The sequence below is a fragment of the Falco biarmicus genome, chromosome 1 (genome assembly GCF_023638135.1).
Source record: "Falco biarmicus isolate bFalBia1 chromosome 1, bFalBia1.pri, whole genome shotgun sequence".
NCBI lineage: Eukaryota > Metazoa > Chordata > Aves > Falconiformes > Falconidae > Falco > Falco biarmicus.
This window is the reverse complement of record NC_079288.1, coordinates 17,430,391-17,447,677: the sequence shown is the minus strand read 5'-3', so window position 1 is coordinate 17,447,677 and position 17,287 is coordinate 17,430,391. Positions and strand designations below refer to the sequence as shown.

Here is a 17,287-nt window from a genome sequence, read left to right as displayed (position 1 = left end):
GGCTGCTGGGAGACTCCTCCATCCTTCCCCGAAGAGACTTCGAGGGTCACCCGCAATTTCCTCCTTCCACCCCGCTCCCCCTCCCTCCATTCCCCACGGAAGGATTTTTACCCAGCGGAGGATATTTTGGTTTCGCCCTCTCTGCGAAGAGTATTCCGTTTTGGGGAGGGGGGGTTTCCACAGGGGAATTTAATCCCCCGCTGGGCTGCTGAGGAGACTTTTGCGGCCTTTCTCTCTCAAGGAATACCTTCTCCCCTCCCCTGCCCCCGCAGATGTTTTTTTGGGGTACACCCCAGGAAATTTTTCTTGTCCTGCCTTTACGAATTCTTCCGACTCGCCTTGCTTTTGGCCCTTAAAGTTTGTTTTTATGATTTTAAATTTTAATTTATTTGGAATATTTTTGGAGCAGGGGAGAAGAATCTGACCCCCCGCCTCCACCCCCCCACCCCACCCCCCCCCACCCTGTTGCCCTCGGACTCCGAAGAGACGAGCCTGGATTTTTCTTCCTCCCATAGCAATCCTTCCCAGTCATTCCACAATTTGCCCCTTTCTCGTCTGATGACTAAAGAAACAGGAGGAAGAGGAGGGAGGTTTCTGGATTAATTGCCCCCACTGGATTATTTATATTTTTTTCCCCCTACTTCTCTTGCTTGGCATCTGAGAAGAGAGGAAGGAGGGATGTCAACTGATTTTTACCCCTAGCCCCCCTGGATTAATTACCCCATTTTTATTCTCTTGTTGGATCAATTACCCCTTCACCTTACCTCCTCTCCCTCCCCTCCTTATGCGAATGAGAAGACAAGAGGAACAGGGAGGATTTTGATCTTAATCTCCCGTCGTCGTTGGATTACTTACCACCTCCCTCTTTCTGTTCTCCCCTTCCACAGTGGCTTGACCCCCCCCTCCCCCTTTTGATATCTAGAAGAAGAGAAAACGTTCCGAGTTTCTCTAGATTTTTTCTTTATTTTTTTAATATTTTTTTTACCCCCCTCTCCGATACCACTCTCCTCCCGGGTTATTTATCCCACAACTATTTCGCGTGCGTGTGTGTCTGTGTGTAAATCCCTTATTTAATTGTATTATTATTTGTGCGTGTGCATAGTCCCCCCTCCCCCCTTTCCCTCTCGGTGTCTGTCTCTCTCTCTCCCTCTCTCTCTCTCTCTGTCTGTCTCTTTCTTTCTTGTCGGAGGCTGTGGGATAATGGCGTGTGGGTTGTGGCTGTGAGGATGAGTTCCTGCTTCGTGCCGAACGGGGCCAGCCTGGAGGATTGCCATTCCAACCTCTTCTGCCTGGTAAGTGTCGGCCACCGGCACACACACGCACGGCAGACACAGAGTGAAAGAGAGAGGAGGTTTGGGGGAGGGGAGGAAGGGGTAGTGGAAGCAAAGCAGCCATTTTTAGCATAGCTTCTGTTGGATGAGTCCTCAGAGTAGGCCCTGCCTGGAGCCAGCCAACTCTCCCATGCCCCTCTGGTTCCCCCTCCATCGCTGTCTGTCTAGCCTTGCCCCTCCCTCCGCTTTCTTCCTGGGTAGTATCCTCCCTGCACTCGCCTTTTCCTTCGCTTTCCTCGCCTGCAACTTTTCCTCCTTTCTCTCTATCTTCCTATCTCTGCTGCTGAACGTGATAATTTCTCGCAGGAGCTAAGGAGATGTGCTGCTCCTCCTCCTTTCAGCCCCGCATCTCCGGGAACTTTCTCCTTTCGCTCCCCACTCGTGACATCCCGGACAAATCTGAGCCGAGACCTCCCTTCTGCCTTGCTTTTGAAGTGATTTCTTTCTACTGCTTGTTTTTATTCTGGAGGTCTGCTTTTGGTGATGCACTCCCCGTGAAGTGGTGTTATCTTGTGTTTTGTTGTGCACCATTTTGTAGCCTTTTCTTAATTCGAGTACAAAATTGTTCAAATTGTTGATTTCGGTAGCTCCCAAAGTAAATGTGATGTGACTGGACTGTGATACAATTTTTGGAGGCTGTGCTGAGCTGTTTCATCTGCTTTTTAATGCAAATCAGCTAATCTTAGCTGACTGCCTGCGATTTATTATTCTAGAGATTGTTGTAAGTAAAAACCTGTGCCAAGCTATGGTACTCATATTTTTGGATGGGGGGGAATCTGGGCAGCCTGAACGTGTCTGCAGCCTGCATCAGGCCTGCAGATCCATGTTAGTAGCGCATTTTTAAATCTTAAAAGTCTTTCCAAACCATCAACTGTTGCAAAGAGTACCTTTTATCTAAATTGCTTCTCCTCCTGACGGTAGGAAGGCTGCCATGTTAGGCTTAGATGTTGCAGTAATCTCGGTGTTGTCATATTGGGAAGAAAACAAAATAGCGACTTCTTGGCAAATGCCAGCCTACCTCATTCTCCCGGGTAGTAGGAGAACCCCCGGGGCGATGCCTCCCCTATGTGCCTGCAGGTGACTGTCCTCATGTGAAAAAACTTAGCACTAAAACTTGGTGTGGCATTGCATTGTAGATAATCCAGCAATTGTCTCTTTCCCATTACATAGAGTATTAACTCTTCATAAAGCAGTCGTTTAACTAGGGCATTTAGTGGATTGTAATCGATGTGGACACGAGTCTGATATGTAAGTTAATGATAAAACTAGGGCTTAAATTCTTAAAAAACAGTGTGAGAAATGAGAAGGCTGATAGCTCTTGGTACCAATAAGTGTACTTGAGAGGCTTTCCGAGAGAGTGAGAGAGAGAGAGAGAGAATTTTTTACAATTGAGAAACTTGTGAAATTTTCTGAAGTAGTAGATGACTGGAAGAATGTATGCTTGAGTTGATTTACCATATTACCTATTTCCTTAAGAGTAATCTTGGATTGAAAAGGTAGTGTATACATAAGTAAGCAAAAAGAAAAACGTTCTTTGCTAAGGCAAGTGTTCAGCAGATTGGACAGTTGCAGCCTGCAGATAATTACATTATTCAGTTGTCTTTCACTTTTTAAATTTTAAATCAAATCTGACTTAAAGCTGCCATGAAAATGAACAGCTCTTGGTTTGCTGCCATTATTAAAGGAGATTTTTTTAGAACGGGGTACACAGAACTTACAAGTATGTTTTCTGTTAAATTTTATTGGATTGATCTTTTTTTCCTTCCACCCGCCTCTTCGTGTGCCATCACCTTGTTATAGCGGGATGTTTCTGTTGGGGGTGTACCGACCCTGCTGACTGACAGTTGTTCTTTTCCTTCCCTTAGGCTGATCTAACTGGGATTAAATGGAAGCGATACGTATGGCAGGGTCCAACATCTGCCCCAATTCTCTTTCCGGTCACGGAAGAGGACCCTATTTTGAGCAGTTTCAGTCGCTGTCTGAAGGCGGATGTACTCAGTGTTTGGCGCCGAGACCAGAGACCTGGACGCAGGGAGCTATGGATATTTTGGTGGGGTGATGACCCCAACTTTGCTGACCTTATTCATCATGATCTCTCAGGTAGGAAGAAATTAATACCTTCTTTTGGTCAGTGAAAGGATGCTGTTACTCAGGGCTGTCTTCTGCCAGCCCTTAGAAAATCCGTGCTAGATGGACTGTCGTCTATAGATAAGATAAATTTATTGCTACAAACTACACCAAATTATTACGGCAGCACAGTGATCAAACAGCTGCTGCCTGTGTTAAGGTTGTCTAGGACTGCTAGATTTTCAGGAAACGAATTTTTGCTCCCTGTTTGTTTCTTTGGGGAAAAAAACCACCACTGAAGCCTATATTTTTGACAGCTTCTTCACAAGAAATCTGTACCTGTGATTCATAAGTGATGTCTTAAATGTGTTTCGATAAGATTCCTTTTGTTGGGCAATTAGAACTTCCAAATTCAGTAGTAAACCACTTTTTATTATGCAATAGGAATTGTAGAGATCTGGGCAATTCTTAAGCCGTATGGAGCTGTTTTGATTGGAAGCCAAATTATTGATGGGAAGCCATCAAAAGAAGGCATCTGAAACTAGCTGGCTGTTTTTGTGCAAGAATCTCTAAACCTCATATTTCTATGATTTCTCTCTGCCCCTTTCCCAGGGCTCTGAACCTGCTGTACCTGCTTTCAGACTTAGACTTTTGAAGGACTGACAATATTTATATTTCTCAGTAGTGTTGTACCTCAAATTTGACACCTTGTTCTGAAAACGTTTACTTGTTGATCTCGATTCCCAAAGTAGATGGCTTTCCAGTTGCTTTAGTAAAGTGAAGTTAGTTTTTTAAACTGTGTAAGTCTAGCGGTGAGACTATACTAATTCTAGAAAAGAAAAAAAGTCACCTTACTCCAATTTCCTTGCAAATAATGTACAGTATTCAGATTACTGAAGTGTAAAATGAGACCAAGGGTTGGTGACCTGGTAACCAGAAATTGTTAATGCTGTCTGTGTTTGTGGATAAGCTGAAGAACAAATATGAGTTTGAAGTGCCACTGAGGAAGTTGACTTGAAACAATTCAATAATGTGTGGAATTTTCACACAAAAATAATACTATCTGAAAACAATTGACGCACTAAAATGATGTTTATTTCTTTGAATAATTGACTTCAAAGATTGGGATGTTGACTGTATTCCTGTCCGTCCTGGAACAAGAAACTTTGCATCTTAAATGGCAGTTAAATTGTAGGTTGCTTGATATTTTAGTGCATTTAAGGCTTCCTTATTTTGCCCTATGAATAACCTCAGTCTTGACCTGAAGGGAACATCTATTGTGAGACTGCGATGTAACTTAGACTAAATGCTGGTTTTGGCCTGGGCTTGCCTTGAGTGAGGATCAATGCTTGTGCAAAACTATCTATGTGAATGTTGTATGCTATTGGCTGGTGGGATTACATTGAGACAAATATGTTACTTTTTTTTTGAGTGGAAGATGAAATAGAGGTTAAGCCATTTGGAGAGTGCATTTCTGCGCTACCAGGCCATCAAAATTATTTGAGCAACTTCCTTTGCATTCTCTCTTGAATCTATAGAGGTACCTTTTGAAAACAGTGGTGTCTTGCAGCTGAACTTTCAGATCAGAATGCACTTATGCTTTTATGGAATTGCACTTTTGTGTGTTATCATCCTAGGTACTTACCAACTCTTAACTTCTCTTAGGGTGTAAGGGAGAGGGAGAGAGGATTAGAGTCTCTCAGCCATGTCTCTGCAGTTGTTTTGGGTATTTTCTTTGTTCAGGTCACCTGTGGATGTCCGTGCTTCAGTAGAGCTCTTTCGGGTGTCTTGCTGTTAGTTGTTTTTCTACCTAAATGCTTATCACTCATGCAACTGTTACCTATGTCTGTGTGTAGATGTATCTGGCATCTTGGTTCTTGCAGGTATGTTTTTGTCTCCTTTTAATTAAAAGGAGACATTATAACCTCTTAGTGTGCTAGTCTGCTTAGCTCTTCTGACCAGAAGTTGATAAAGATATTAATCAGCTGGGTTGTGGAGGAGGTGGCTAAGGACTACCTGCACTTTTTCTCTTTCCTGCTCACAAAATCTTAATGTGAGTGTTATATTAGAAAGAATTATGGCTGAACCCAAACAATGTTATCTGACCTTTGTCATAGACCTAATGGATTTTTTTTTCATTGGTGGCCAATTTCTTCTAGTAGTTCACATTGCCCAGTTCTCCCAATGATTGCTTGTTACATTTTTCAATGGGAAAGATAAATGACTTCTTAGCAGAGGCTTGTTACCTACAAAATTGATTGGCAATTGTTTGCTGCTGCAGGCTGAGGTACTGCCTCATTTAGAGCTTTTCTCCTTGGTAGGTGAAGTGTTGTCCTGAAGGATGGGGTGAGGGAGGAGGAGAGGAGCTACGAGCAGTCTGTCGCTGTGAGCCTGTCCTTTATTGCCCACGGACAGGCTGCTGTTATACAAGTGGGCCTTGAAAGGAGCTGTAGTTAGAAGTGTGCCAGAGCAACATTAATAACTTTTTGATTCTGGCTTCCTTTGGTATGAGACAATGCCTGTTAAGGAGAGGTTGGTATTTTGACAGTTTTTGACTTTTTTTGGTGACTTGTAGTTTCAGTGAACAATGAACACGCAGTTTCTGGAACACATCTTGGTTATCAACCCTCAGGGATTTGAAATATGGCAGCCTTCAAGAATCCTCTTGTCCCCTTCTCAAGCTCACTTCAAAAGGGAATGTACAGTTTTGTGGGAGTACATCTATGCCTATCAGATGAAAAAAATAAATGATACCTCTCTCTCTTCAGCCTGTACATTCTAGAAGTTCATTCTTTGCCCTAGAGATACGTTTGAATGCCTGCTACTGGCTATATCTGAACTCTTGCATCAAGAGCTGGATAACTGTCTTCTTGATGGCCAGGGATTGTTGTTGCCTGGGGGCATGTCAAAAGGAGACTTGTTCAGAGATGCTGATTGATCAGTAATATTGACTTTGCTCAATCATTATTTTTTTTCTTTTCCTTCCCTAGGAAGCTACTTATGGTATGCAATACCAAAAACCCTGTAAGTCTATTTCTACTCCCAACATAGCTAGAGGCAGACAGAAGTTAGTGAAATGTTATTTTATCCTCTTAACAACCTCAAAGGTTATGTTTTTGTTGTGACAGTGAGGCTTGATTATAGTAATTCCTGCAACTCAAACCTTAAAGTAGGACATCTCTTCAAATTTCAGAACGCAATGGTGTCTCACTGGTCTGATCAGCAGTTACTTTATCAGATATGTTCTTTCCTGGTTTAAAGTGGTTACCTGTATACACTTGGATTGATTTGGTTTGTGTTTTTCTTTACGTTGGCAGTAGATAACCTCAAACCTGAGAACAGTCAGGTATGAATTACGTAAAGATTTAGTCCCAAGGAAATGGTTACAATTTGATTAATCCTTGGATAGGGGAACATTTTTATATGCCTTTGACCTTCAAATTGCATCTTTTATATGGTGAGCTATAAGATGTGTCCTTTTCGTTCTGGAGTCAATTAAGTCTTGTTAATTTACTTTAAAAATTAAAGACTTTTCACTGTACCTGTCATATATCAAGTTAATCAGGTTTTGTTTGCGGAACAGTCTTCCTCATGCTTCTGCAGGAGATAAATGTATGAAAATAATGCTAGTCTTAGCTCCTTGCTGGGCTTGTAGGAGAGCTTGAAAGAATGAGGAGCAAGATCTGTACTGATGCTTGTCTGTTGTTACAGTATGGTAAAAACAGCAGCAGTCATGGCAGCAAGGACTTCTCTGTGTTGTGTAGTTCTCGATAAATATGCATTATAGACCAAATCCTTGTCTCCAAACAAATCTGTGAATTGGTTGATATGTGCTGATGTCAGCATTGAGTGTCTCATTACTTTTAATACAATGGAAACTGGAGTGTGAGCCAGTTATCATACCGAGGGTTCTGCAAAAAAGCCTGCCAGTTGCAAGTAGTTGGCAAAGTGAGCTTTGAAAATAGTTCAGCTAGTGGCTTGCATTTTTTAAAAAATAACATTTGCTTCCTAAGACCATTTAACTCCTACAAAAAAACCCAAACATACCTCCTTAATAATTTTGCACCCAATATTAGTATAGTGAGCTTAAGTAACTTGTCTGTGGGGGATATATCTGTTCGTGTGTATGTAATAAAGAAGGTGTTATGGATGTTCCTTGCTGCGTGGTGCATCGACGCTTTTAGCATTTCTTCAGTCCTCCATGTTAGAGCTGTGTCCATTTAAGCAAAACTGCTGATAAACATTATGCAAAAATGACTGAAGCGGTCTTTGTAAAACTTCTGTGATTTGGTGTGAGTACCAGCTTGAAGGTGATGTTTGAATTTTTTCCTTTTTTCCCTTTTCTCCAGAGCAACATGCATGTGAAATATCTGTGGAGTAAGGTGGAAAACACTTTTTCACAGTAAATGAGTATTTTGCCTCATATTATGTTGGTTGCATGTACAAGGTCACATGCATAATATACCTGTATAAGTAGAAACAATGACTTCATAGGCACTAAGTGTAAAATTTAACAATATAAGTAAAATATGTCTGCATATGGATTACTCGGAGACAGTGTGGAGGAGGATATTGGAACATTTAGCTAGAAAGTTTTTCAGATTTTTCTTTTCTTGTGGCTATGCAGCCCAGCCCAGCCCAACTTGCACTCAACAAATACTGAAGGAAAACTGTTACCTTGTTATCCTTATGAACAGGCATAGTCACAAACTTACAAAAAGGTCATACATTTTAAATATTTAGCAAAATATTCTGCTGGGTAGAGAAAGCATAAAACTTACATGTGTGATGCTGGTAAAGGGCTAGCACTACAAAAACTGACTTGTAATGGTGCTGAATATTTCGGGTATGGTATTTTGGACAGTAGCTCATGTTTTGGCTTCCTTCTCAGTTGATGAAATCTTCCAACTAGTTTGGGTATCTCGAATCTTATATCCAGGCTGTTTTCAGTGAATATAGATAATGGACACAACTCTAATGGAAACAAACTTAAGTTGTCTCACTTGGGTTCTTAAGCTGGTATTTTTAAAATGTATTCAGTCCCTCTTTTCACGTAAAATCTTCTTCTCACTTATTTTGTTGGGGATATAGGCCCTCAAAATTATTTTTCAGTAGGTTACCTGGGTAGTTCTTGCTTTGAGCAATTTTATTTAATCTTAAAGTATTTGAATTCAAAAATTGTTTTTAAATAGAAAACTTTACTTGAAGTGTTTCTGTCATATTATTACAATATTGTATACAGCAGCAATTTCACACTACTTTGCTTATTATACTTCCCTTGTAATCTGAAGCTTACATAGGAAGTTTGATCGTATAAATGAGTTTTGCATCATTCTATTTCTATAACTGGCATGCTGTCAAATGATGACAGAAAGGAAGCCTATGAAGGTAAGTAATACTTCTGGAAGACGCGTCTCAGTCATACTAAGGAATGGATTTTTCCTCTCTGTAATTGAAGTAATTGGGCGAAGGGGGAGGGGTTGTAGTCCAAAGTGGAGGCTTGACTATGATTTGTTTCTTTGCACGGTTTATTTTAGAGGTTCAGTGAGCATTAGAAGATACTTTTAATGGTATGGTAAACATATTCAGCCTTTTCAAGAACTGATGCTTATTGGTGTTTTGCTGATGTGGCCAGCTATATGTTAAAAGGAAGAAGGGGGAATATCCACATTCTTCAAAAGTCTTCTTGAAAATGTAATTTTTAATATTGCAACAGATAAATATACAGTATTGATTAAGAAATTAAAAATTGGTTTTCTTGCAAAAAACATAGTTAAGCAAATATCTGTTTATTTGTTACCAGTCCTTGATTAATAAATTTGGCTAGAGTTCTCTGGGTAACAAATACGGTTCAAAACATCTGACGTGAATTAAATGGAAAGGTTTAAAGATACTGCTTTTTCAGAATTCACTAAAAATTGCAAGGCTTTTGTATTCTGAGCATGCTTCCAAACTCCTGCCTCGCAGTATGCTTGCCCAGGAACACTGGAAAGACAGAAGGGCATAATCGGTAAAAATGAACTTTACTGTTTCAGGTGAACCATAAGAAGAATGTAAAGTAGAACATAAAAGTACTGGAAGCAAATCATTTTCTACAACTGTGTTTTTTTAAATCGGATGGTGGTAGTATTGAGGAGGTGTTGACTGAGAAAGATTGTTATTTATGTGTGGTATGAAAACTGCTTTTTCCTGGCCATTGTTTCTGTTAATTCTTCACTTCCTGATAATTTTTAGCTTTATTTAAGGAAAACTCTCCACCTAATATGTGGCGTAAAGAGAGAGGGAACTGAATTAATTATATTGGGGTGGTACATGTATAGCTTGTTTAATGGGTTAACATAAAAGTATGTCACAGAGGAGCTGAGTGGTTTGGGCAGCTAAGAGAACTAATAAAAAATAAAATATTTGTAACTTTAAGGTTTCAGGAGCACTTTTGTGGATAACACTCATCTGAAGTGAAATTGTGGCTTAACACCTTCTTAAATGAGTCAGCAACTTATTTTGGTTAGTTATCACTACCAGATTGAACATTTTTGTTTAAGGAAGATTAGAAGACAAAAGTGTCTCTTCCTTTCCCTCTCTTTTTCAAAATTTTTTACTTTGTACAATTCCTGTTAAGTAGGAGGATTTTTTTCATGTTAAGAAACAACAGTTTCAATTAAGAAGAAAAATATTTGAGAGATGTGAGCAGATGTTGTATTTCTTTCCTTCCATCTACCACCCTTTAAAAAAAGGGGGTGGGGGGTGGGGAGTGACTAAATAGATTTCAAAAAGACACAGAACACTTGCTGCTATTTTTTTTGCATGAATTTGAATAATGTTCTGAAATGAGGGTATCTTTAACTGTCACATTATTTAACCTTCCCTTTCTATAGCAAGGTGCATTTCAGTTTGAACAGATGGTCTTCTTTTGCGTACCAGTCATTCTTCCTGATCAGTCGGCATGCTTACAGAATGCTGTCTTTTTAAATATTAGAATTTTAATTGTGATTTCCATTTAATGCCTTATACTTTCTCCACGTAATATGCTCATTTAAGAGCTCTCTGTTTCACCAGTAGACCAAAGACAGCTAGGAGAGCACTTCAGAATTACAATCTCGTGGCAAGTTCTTGCATGTAAACTTTAGTTCATAACTTGGTTGTCGGCACAACTATTGATGTTAAATTAAATACTTTGTAGTGTCTTCAGAAAATTAAAACCTCTCCTTTGTGTCCATAGTGTGACCATCAAAATGCAAGCTTTAAATTACACTTCAGTATCATTGCAATTCCAGCATCTTTCTTCTCATTGATACGCTAATATGTCAAAACAAAATTAGGCATAAGGGCTGGAAATAGCTTTTTCTATTTCCTCTTACAGTAGGTAATTGATGCAGGGGATGTTCTTAGAATGACTTTTTTAAAATTACGAGAGCCATATAGAAACCAACTATTTAACCTTTGAAATGGTGTGGAGTTTATTGTGCAGTTAAAGTCCAATATCATTAAGCTTTGTAGTTAATGTTTGCTCTATTGAGCAGCTTGTTTGCCACCAGTTGAGCAGCATGTGCTGAACAGCAAAGCTGCCTGTAGGATAGGGCTGCTCCTCTGTGTATGTCTACAAATCTCTGTGCTGGGGAAAAGCGTGTCCTCTTGGCACAAACATTTTATACCCTTTGACTTTGGACCTTTGTTGCTTTTTGTTACAAGCTTCTTGTATGATGTTTCTTTAGCGAGTTACTGTATTATTTTGCAGCTTTTATGGTTCTCAAAAGCAAGTTTTTGATGAACTTCAAAGCTGAAATAGGGTGGTGGGGTGGGAAATTCGTGGTGAGGCCTCCTGTTTAGGAAATGTGGTTCCTTGCTTTTCCTTGTCTTTACCAGAAAAATATTTCATGCAGTGATTCATCTGTAATGATGGACACCTCCTCACTTATAAATTATTTGGCAGGTCTGTTTACGCTTACTTTGTCCCTCAGAGAAGGATGCTGGGAGTAATTTTATTTAACTGATAATACTGATCTGGAATGGAAGTGTACTTTTATTTGTGTGGAATCTAGCAATATAGAAATGTGGCCACCAGGTTCTGGTTGCAATAGTATTTTGAAATTCCTTTCTCTGTCATCTTTGTGTTACAGATTATTACAATAAACAATATTTAGGGTTTTTTTTCAGCAATAAAATTGCGAGGTGTCTGGTTTTCTGCATGCTCTCTAATTTAAGGATATTGAGACTTTAGTTAATACTATTGCAACCTTTTAAGCTTGTAAGTGGCTTCCAGATAAAGGTGAAGGGGCTTATTTCAAAGGGGGATTTAAAATGCGAGGACTTGGCCGTATTACTGAGGTTTTCTGCCCATCGAGCAAACCAGTGGAAAGCTATTTGAACCAAAATCCTCTGTGAAGAAGAGGTGAACAGACAGGTCACTATTGTAAGACCTGTTGTATGGAACTAAACCTCAACCCAAGCCTTGCTTCTTGGCGGTGTGCGGAGATGGCGTGAGGGGCGATAAATGTAAGATATGAGCAACCTGTTCTAACTTTGAACCCTGAGTGGGGGTTGGAGCGGATGACCTCCGCAGGTCCCTTTCAGCCTAAATTATTCCACGACTATCCAGAGACTGAAGTAAAAATATGTCTCCTTATCTATGTCAGACACAGTCTTCTAGTCTCTGCTGCTACCTGGAGTATAAAAGCAATGGCATTGTAAGAATAACTATGCTAGGTTAGTCCAAGGAGACCAGAAGCAGTCCTTAGGGATATACATAAAACACAATATGCCAGAATTGTAGGTGTAAAGATAGGACCTGATTGTCAGTAATTTCAGGATAAGATTGTGAGCTTTCTCATGTTATCCTCCATATTAAGTGTGTTGCTGGGAATGAATGTTATCACATACATACTGAGAGATACTACAGAAGCATTCAAATGTCCTTCATTTTTTGTGCGCAATGTAATTGTAATGCCATTGTAACACTTTGGGCCAGTGTATATACTTCGAGGGCCCGTAAACTATGTTCAAATGCTTACTATGAGCCAGAGTGGTTGAAGAGATTACAGCTGCTTGTAATGAATCTCGCTTTCCGATTTGGCAAATCAGCTTGGCTTGTGTAAGTTGGATTCCATGACTCTGATTTGTGGGGCACATAAGATCTCCGTGTTTCACTTCAGAATCCTATCAGTATGAACTGGGCTTTGCCTTTCTGTTTGCTCTTATTCTCTTCTGTTCTGTGTATAGGTTGGAAAGCAGGACTAGCCTGCTTAAATATTTTTCTTTTTTTAATTTTGAATTTAAAAGAAAAATTGCAGTTGGGAGCGTCTTCTGGGGAGAATCAGGTTGCTCTTACCAGTTTTTTGAACTGGGGAGTGTGTGTGGTTTTTTTTTTCCCCCTCCTCTAGCAAATTTTTGAATACTGAGGGTCAGTTGATCAATGATGTTTGTGCCCAGCTTTCCTCAGTCAGTGTTAGCTAAAGACACTGGGATATATTCAAAGTATGGCTTTGGGCAATTTATTTTTAAGCGTAATTGTCAGCTAACTCTTCAGGATAGGTAATTCAGACTGCTCAAAACATTAGCCACCTTGCAGACAGATCGGTATACAGTGATGTTGCAGGCTGAAATATATAACTGGTGCTAGTTGTCTCTTTTTGTGTACAAATAGCTGTTGAGCCTTTTTTTCTTGTGGGAAACGAGATGTTTTTGTAGCGGATTACTTTTAGCAGTTATACTATTCTAAAGTGAGTAGACTTATCTGAATGTTACAGGCTTTTTTTGGTTGCACATTACACTGTGAATGTCTTAAAAGCTTGTGGGAGAGAAAAGGAAATTGTGATATGTGCATGCAATAATAGGATGGAATTTCAATGCTCATTTATTTTTTTTTTCCCTTTGCCTGATAGAAGAAGAAGATGGTGTTTGGGAGAATGGACTTTCTTATGAATGTCGCACTCTACTTTTCAAAGCTGTTCACAACCTGTTGGAGAGGTGTTTAATGAATCGAAATTTTGTACGCATTGGGAAATGGTTTGTGAAGCCTTATGAGAAAGATGAAAAACCTATAAACAAAAGGTAGGATGTTTTATTTTGTTTTATTAAAGAAGTTGTAGGGTTTATTTGTGCTAAAATAAATGTGCTAAAAGAAATGTTGAATTAAGAGCATTCCATTTATGGCTTATTTGGGAACCTGAATCTCTACTTGTTCTTATTTTTCTGCCTTTTTAGAGTTCTTCAAAACTTCATTATGACATAAGGAAGTAATACAAAAGGTAGTAGGCCAGCTGTTCTGTGCTGGTACTCCTATACAGACCATGGATAATAGGGATGTTGGAAGAGAATGTAGAGTGTTCTAGAATGGAAGAAAAGGACACTAGTGTGAAGAGATACCTGCTCACTATACTTGCCAGTATAGTGACTGGGACTAATTCTGATTGTAAATACTCAGAAAAATTCATTATTTGAGCAAGCGGGATCTAGAGAGCTATTTACAGGCACCACATAGAGTTTTTGCATCACATTGCATCGTATGGGAGATGTTGAGAAGAGTTTGAAATTCAGCTCCTGGTCAGAAAGAAGGTTTCATCTGGGAATGCTGGTGTTAAAGGAATACATGTGGCCCCCCACACTGAGGGGGAGGAGGGCGAGAAGAGAATTTTTGATCTAAATTGGAAGGACTTCTTCTCATGGTTCTAACATGGTTTGACACGGTCTATGTTGCCTAGCAATAAATAATGAAATGAATAAAAACTAGGTTAGCTGGAACAAGTTTAATCGCTGTTCCCAAATCAGCTTTTAAAATCCAAAGTAATTTAAAGCTTAGACGATGGGGTTTTGTGTGTGTGTGTATGTGTTTGTGGTGGGGTTCTTTTTTGGTGTGTGGGTTTGGGTTTTTGGGTTTTTTGTGTGTGTGTGTGTATATGTATGTATTAATCTTGCATGCAGGAAATTTTGAGACCAGTGGCTTTGCTTTTTGGGTGTGGAGTTGGCCATTGTTGGCATCTTCTGCAATAAATCTAAACTTGAAAGAAAATTAGAGCTGTTTTGGAGCAAAAGAAGCAGAAGCACATGTTTGTGTGTGTTTCTATTAGTTGTGAACTGCTGCTTTTAATTTATATATAAACTTGTCCTTCAGTTATAAGCATCTCTTTTTCTCCACACTGGTCAGGGAAAATGTTTCCTCTCTGGGGTGTCCTTGTCCATCCGTTTCTTCTGTGTGCAGTTGCTATAAATCAATAGTAAAGAGTTTACTTTTAACTATTTAGGCCAATATTGTCTTGGCACAGTCTGGTCTTTCCTCATTTGAGGAACTGGTTTTCCAAATTGCCATTTGAAACTAGCATTAGTTATGTCATGGCATCTCTTACAGTAATTCTATAAAGCTCTCTACAGCAGCTGGAAAAGCTGATGAAAGCTTTTAAAATAAAATAGCAGTGTGTGTTTAATTTGGAGACTCTTGATTCTTTTTTTTAAGAAGGTCAGAAGGTCAGCATGCTTGATGAAAATAACTGAAGGAGTTGTGTGCTTACCCACACAACAACTTCATCATAAGTAATCCAGAACTACTGGAAAAATATGTAGAAAGATTAGACAGATCTGTGTAAGGCAGTTTTATTGCAGAGAAATATCGGGTTTTTCCTACCAGATAGCTCAATACCACATGATATTCTAAGTACTGGCTTTTATGAAATGAAGTGAGGGGAATGGTTAGCAGATGTGCATACTCGTGGCATATTTGGCTCATCCCTTCTAGGAATATCTAGAATTTGGATAATGTGTACTTGCTGGAAAGTTAGGCAGTTCAGAGGTATCGGTTCAGGCTTCTGCTGCTCCCAGCAACTTCCTGGGGGGGGGAAGCCAAGTGATTGAAATAGGTGCTTTGTGATACCACCTCTGTCGCTAGAAAGTGCATCATGCTGTGATGGAGGAGGAAGTGTCAAGTGTAATGGTTTGAGTGGATTTTGGTCTCTTGTATAAATTGGAATATTCTTCTAGTCAAAAGGGACATTTCTTATCAACTGTTAAGCGTGACGCTGCAGCAAACTCAACATAAAGGGGCTTGCAGCCAGCCTGGAAAATGCTCTGAATGTTGGACCTGGGGTGCTAATGTGTTTCTTACCAGACAACTGGTCTAGAACTAACAAAATCTAAACCTTAATACAACTCTTGCATGCTTTTTGTTCCTTAGGATCCATTTAATCAACAAGACGTGTACTAAGTTTATCTTTTTTTGTAGATGTGGCTGACTTAAAACCCAAAACAAATTGCCAACAGCCCCTTCCCAAAGCCGCTCTTTAGTTCATGATTATGGATGCACGTCTTAAGAATCAGAACAGTTTTGAAGCTATATTTTTGTCTTTTGACCATTTTCACCATCTTTAAAGTAATAGGAATAGTAGTATTCATCATGCTAATCTAAAAAGCATGTCATGCTAGCTTCCTGATGAAGGAAGAATAGTCTTTTTGAGAAGATTTTCTGTTTCTTCCTCTGTTAGAGATATGTATCATCTCCCCAAAAAGTAGTGCTGCTCCTATGCTGAAGTGGCCACAGGTGAATGTGGCAGATATTGCATCTGTCATAGGGAGTAAGGCCTTTCTGTTCATGAAGGTTTTAATTACTTCTCTATATTGCTTATGTTGATTAAATGTATATCTGATTCGTAAGGAAGGAAAAAGTTGCCCATGATGGTGTTGGTATATTTTTATTTATCCTTTCTTCCTTAGAAAATACTGAATAGTGGGAGAACTACGGAAAGAAACTGCGTGTGCCCAAAATTAGAAAGGCTTTGCCCCACTCTCTGGTATCCATCCCCGCATAAGTGTCATCTTGCTTCATTGTCTACTTCCATCCCATATTGTTACGTATGCTTTGCTTTCTTTGGGACTGCTTGTTGCATTAACATTCAGAAGCCCTGAGACAGAATTCATGTGCCTGTATAATTTAAAGGTGCTTAGTATACTGGCGATGTGAAAAGTCTGCTCCAGATCATAGTTTATGCTACCCTGTGCTTTGGGGCTTGGCTGGTTGCTATATAAACTTGTTCTCTGTGTATTATAACTACTGATTCTGGTAAGGTGGGTTGTTCTTGATGACAATCTTCACTTTCAAAGACTTTGATTAGAAACTGAGTAGTTGGTGCTCTTGGTGGTGGAGGTAACTTCTTAGCATGTGCTTTCTGGAGCTATGATTGAGCAGCGTGCAGGACCTTACTCCCGCTTTTCCCTTTTTTCCTCTTTGAAGGATGTGCGAATAGAGCTATTTCCTTCATTTGAAGCTGATCCCACTTGGAATTTTCCGAGTTCTGTTTAAAAGCACGTGGTTCCGGAATGTGAGATTTTTCTGTTATCGGGTTTCCCAACAATAGAACTCAGTCATGTTGTGCTTTTCGTATGTATGTGGTAGTGCAACAGGCATAAAGCTGTGATTTCTAATAGCTGTTAGGCTGTGATGACACATTCTCAGGCAGCTGTGGCTTCTTGTCTGTTGCTCTGTTATTTTTTCCTCCTTGTATAAGGTTATATTAAAAAAAGAAAAAGTTGTTTCATCATTGTGTTGTGTGCATCTTAATTTTAAAAGGACAGTTCTTAACATTAATCAACTGATGCCACTGTGGCATGTGAATAATGACCAAGAAAGTAAGAATTAGACAGTTTTCAGTGTTCATTGTTTAATTATGTTTAATGATGTGACTCCTAAAATAAACCCCCAAACTTATTAAAAACCCCTTATATTATTGTTTAATATCTCTTAAATCTTACTATGGAAAAAGTAAAAACCTCCTGTGTTTGCATTATGCAGTCACATGCTGCATGTTAACAAGATAGCAAGGTAATAACCATGACCTGCTCTTCTCTCCCTCCCCCTCTTCTCCCCAGTCTAAAACCAGCATTGAGAAAAGTGAGACAGTCATGTATTT

At 39.5% G+C, this 17,287-nt stretch overlaps 1 protein-coding gene across 1 annotated transcript in view; it reads left to right on the top strand.

Annotated features, from left to right (window-relative positions):
- The first annotated feature begins 528 nt into the window (after positions 1–528).
- MED13 (mediator complex subunit 13) overlaps positions 529–17,287 on the top strand; it is a 59,697-nt gene continuing 42,938 nt past the window's right edge. Inside the window, exons 1-3 of the mRNA XM_056352810.1 lie at positions 529–1,292; positions 3,197–3,431; positions 13,277–13,445. Coding sequence (XP_056208785.1) covers positions 1,227–1,292; positions 3,197–3,431; positions 13,277–13,445 — 470 coding nt within the window. The 5' untranslated portion in view covers positions 529–1,226. The remainder of the gene's footprint in view (positions 1,293–3,196; positions 3,432–13,276; positions 13,446–17,287) is intronic.